This window comes from Benincasa hispida, chromosome 3, assembly GCF_009727055.1.
Source record: "Benincasa hispida cultivar B227 chromosome 3, ASM972705v1, whole genome shotgun sequence".
NCBI lineage: Eukaryota > Viridiplantae > Streptophyta > Magnoliopsida > Cucurbitales > Cucurbitaceae > Benincasa > Benincasa hispida.
This window is the reverse complement of record NC_052351.1, coordinates 59,688,555-59,691,023: the sequence shown is the minus strand read 5'-3', so window position 1 is coordinate 59,691,023 and position 2,469 is coordinate 59,688,555. Positions and strand designations below refer to the sequence as shown.

Genomic DNA, 2,469 nt, shown 5'->3' with positions numbered 1-2,469 from the left:
CAATATTTTTTAATGTAAAAAATTTGAATATAACTAGAGCCATATTTCTTAACTTGATTTAAAGAGATTAAGAATCAATTAGAATTACAGGAGAAAAAATCATTTTTCAAGAGAGTAATCCAAAATCTAGTACTTAAAAAATCAAGTATTGGAATCAATACCCAAAAATTGTTTTTATTATTGAAAATCAATCTTTGTCTCAAGTTTTTATTATTTTAAATTGACAGCAACCTAAAATAAAATCAAAGACAATTCTAAGATAACTAAACTCATGTGAGTTTTATTTGAGAACAATATTCAAATATCCTAAAGTATGGGATTATTGGAACAAACTCCAAAATACAGACAAAAATAATATTAATCTTTCGACACATCTATAATGGCAATAAGTGCCCAACAAATCTAAACTAAGGCCAAAATGAGCATAGCTTGACTATCATAATGTTTATACTATCAACTTCAAGTCCCATCTCGTAAAAAACAAAAACAAACAAACTAAAACAAAATTAAAAAAACAAGCCTGTAATATGAATCTGAAGTATATCCACTTCAATGACCTTTCAACTAGCATTCAACTCAAACAGAGTCAAAATGCACGTGACAAAAATAACACAAAAAAACATTCCTTCACATTCATTAAGCAAGTAAAAAACCACAAATTATCAAAACTCAATTAAATTACGCAACTAGTTCACACATTCAGCCCCAGAATCAAAGTCTTGGAGCAAACAAGTTACTAAATTCCACACTTGAAAAGAGGAAAAAAAATATGATGGCAGCAACAGAAAATTTTCCATCACCGCAACCTTCTAGCTTCCCTCTCAGACTCGAGTAGGGTAAGAATATCACCTTCCCTGACTGGTCCCTTGACATTCCTCATAATGTAACGATTCTGATCATCAAGAAACTTGACTCTCACTTGAGTCACCTGCCCTCTTGATCCAGTTCTACCCATTACTTTCACCACCACAGCATGTTTGATTTGTGATTCCATTCCTACACAAACAAACCAAAAAATAAAAAACAATCTTACAGTTAGATTGAACCTTCCTTGTCTCATAAATGATCCTCCTTAAAGGTATGTTTTGAAATGTCTTAAAACTTATTGATTTTAGTTTCAATATAACCATTTTAGAAAACAGTATTTATTGAACAATCACTACGATACTCAGTCTTAAAAGTGCGATTAAAGTCCTATTTAATTTTTTCGATGGCTTCTATGAATAACCGGTCAACCCAAGGTGGTCTGTTTCAAGTATTCCTTGACGATCATTTTAGCCAAAAGTGCTTCAAAAGTGGATCCTCCCAAAAAGAAAATAATAATAATAACGACTAATATTTGTAAATCACTCCCAAACACAATATGGGCATGTTTGGGATTGATTCTCAAATAGTTAAAATCCCCTTTTTAAAATTAAAATCAATCCAAAACATGTATTTTAATCCATTCAAAATCAACTTTAATGGAATATTCATGTTTAACACTAAAATAACGATTTTGAACACAACAAAAGGAAATTATATCTATCAAACATGTCCTACGTATGTGTGGGAAGAGCCTTTATACAATAGCAAAAGTGTTTTTAGTCCTCCTCAAACAATCCATCACCATGTACCGCTTATAAAGTTCCAACTTCCCAATTCGAAAGACCTAATGCGTAGAAGCCAGTGATACTAATTACAAAAAGCATAACGGAAGTCATAATTCCAATAACTTCATAAAAATCATAAAAGCCCAAAAACTTTAAATCTCCTTAATACGAAGACCTACAGCAAGAGTGCATCAGCTTCCAGTTCAATTACTATTTGAAAACTCTCTGTCGTGTAAGAATTCAATCAGAGAAACAAAATCATCAAAGGAACGTTTAAAGGGCAACAAAAGTAGGAAAACTGGAACAATTCGTCCACAATCAGGCAGAGAAATTAAGAGACTCAAGTTTATAGGAAATTGAAGAAAATCAAGAAGCAGAGAGATAAGAGTTCAGAGAGAGAACCTGAGATCAAGGAAGAAGAACGATGAAGAAGATTGTGCGGCAATGGGGTAGGGATTGGCTTGGCTAGGGTTTACGTTTCTAATAATTTCCCTTTCTATTAATTTATTTTTATTTCGTTTTTTATTTTATAAATAAAGTGGATTGGGCCTTGTGGGCTGGGCCACTCAGGAATGGGAAAATTACAGTAACATTATGGAAATTGGATAATATAACAACATTTGAGGATTCTTTTGGATAAATAGCAAGAACCGAAAATAATAAGATTTGTGGCAAATCGGATGCAAGTCATGGAGATGACATTTTCATAATATCTGATTTATTCTTAATTGGTTCCTAGGTGGAAAATATTAAATACAGTGTAGTCAAGCGTGAGTTATCATATTATAACCTACTAAATTTAATTAAAAAATAGAAAATGGACACAATTTCGTATTTTTCGCCCCTTCTGAAATTTGAATATATATTTTATTATTAA

General features: G+C 31.6%; 1 protein-coding gene across 1 annotated transcript; it reads right to left on the bottom strand.

Moving 5' to 3' along the window:
- Positions 1-528: 528 nt before the first annotated feature.
- Positions 529-2,121, bottom strand: LOC120072687 (40S ribosomal protein S28-1). The gene is made up of 2 exons (XM_039025135.1): positions 1,995-2,121; positions 529-996 (listed from the first exon to the last, which is right to left on the bottom strand). The coding sequence occupies exon 2, from the start codon at positions 992-994 to the stop codon at positions 797-799; it is 198 nt and encodes a 65-aa protein (XP_038881063.1). The 5' UTR covers positions 995-996; positions 1,995-2,121; the 3' UTR covers positions 529-796.
- Positions 2,122-2,469: the final 348 nt, after the last annotated feature.

Bases quoted from the DNA above. Each gene is read 5' to 3' on its own strand.
- LOC120072687 (XM_039025135.1), bottom strand. From the start codon at position 994: ATGGAATCACAAATCAAACATGCTGTGGTGGTGAAAGTAATGGGTAGA.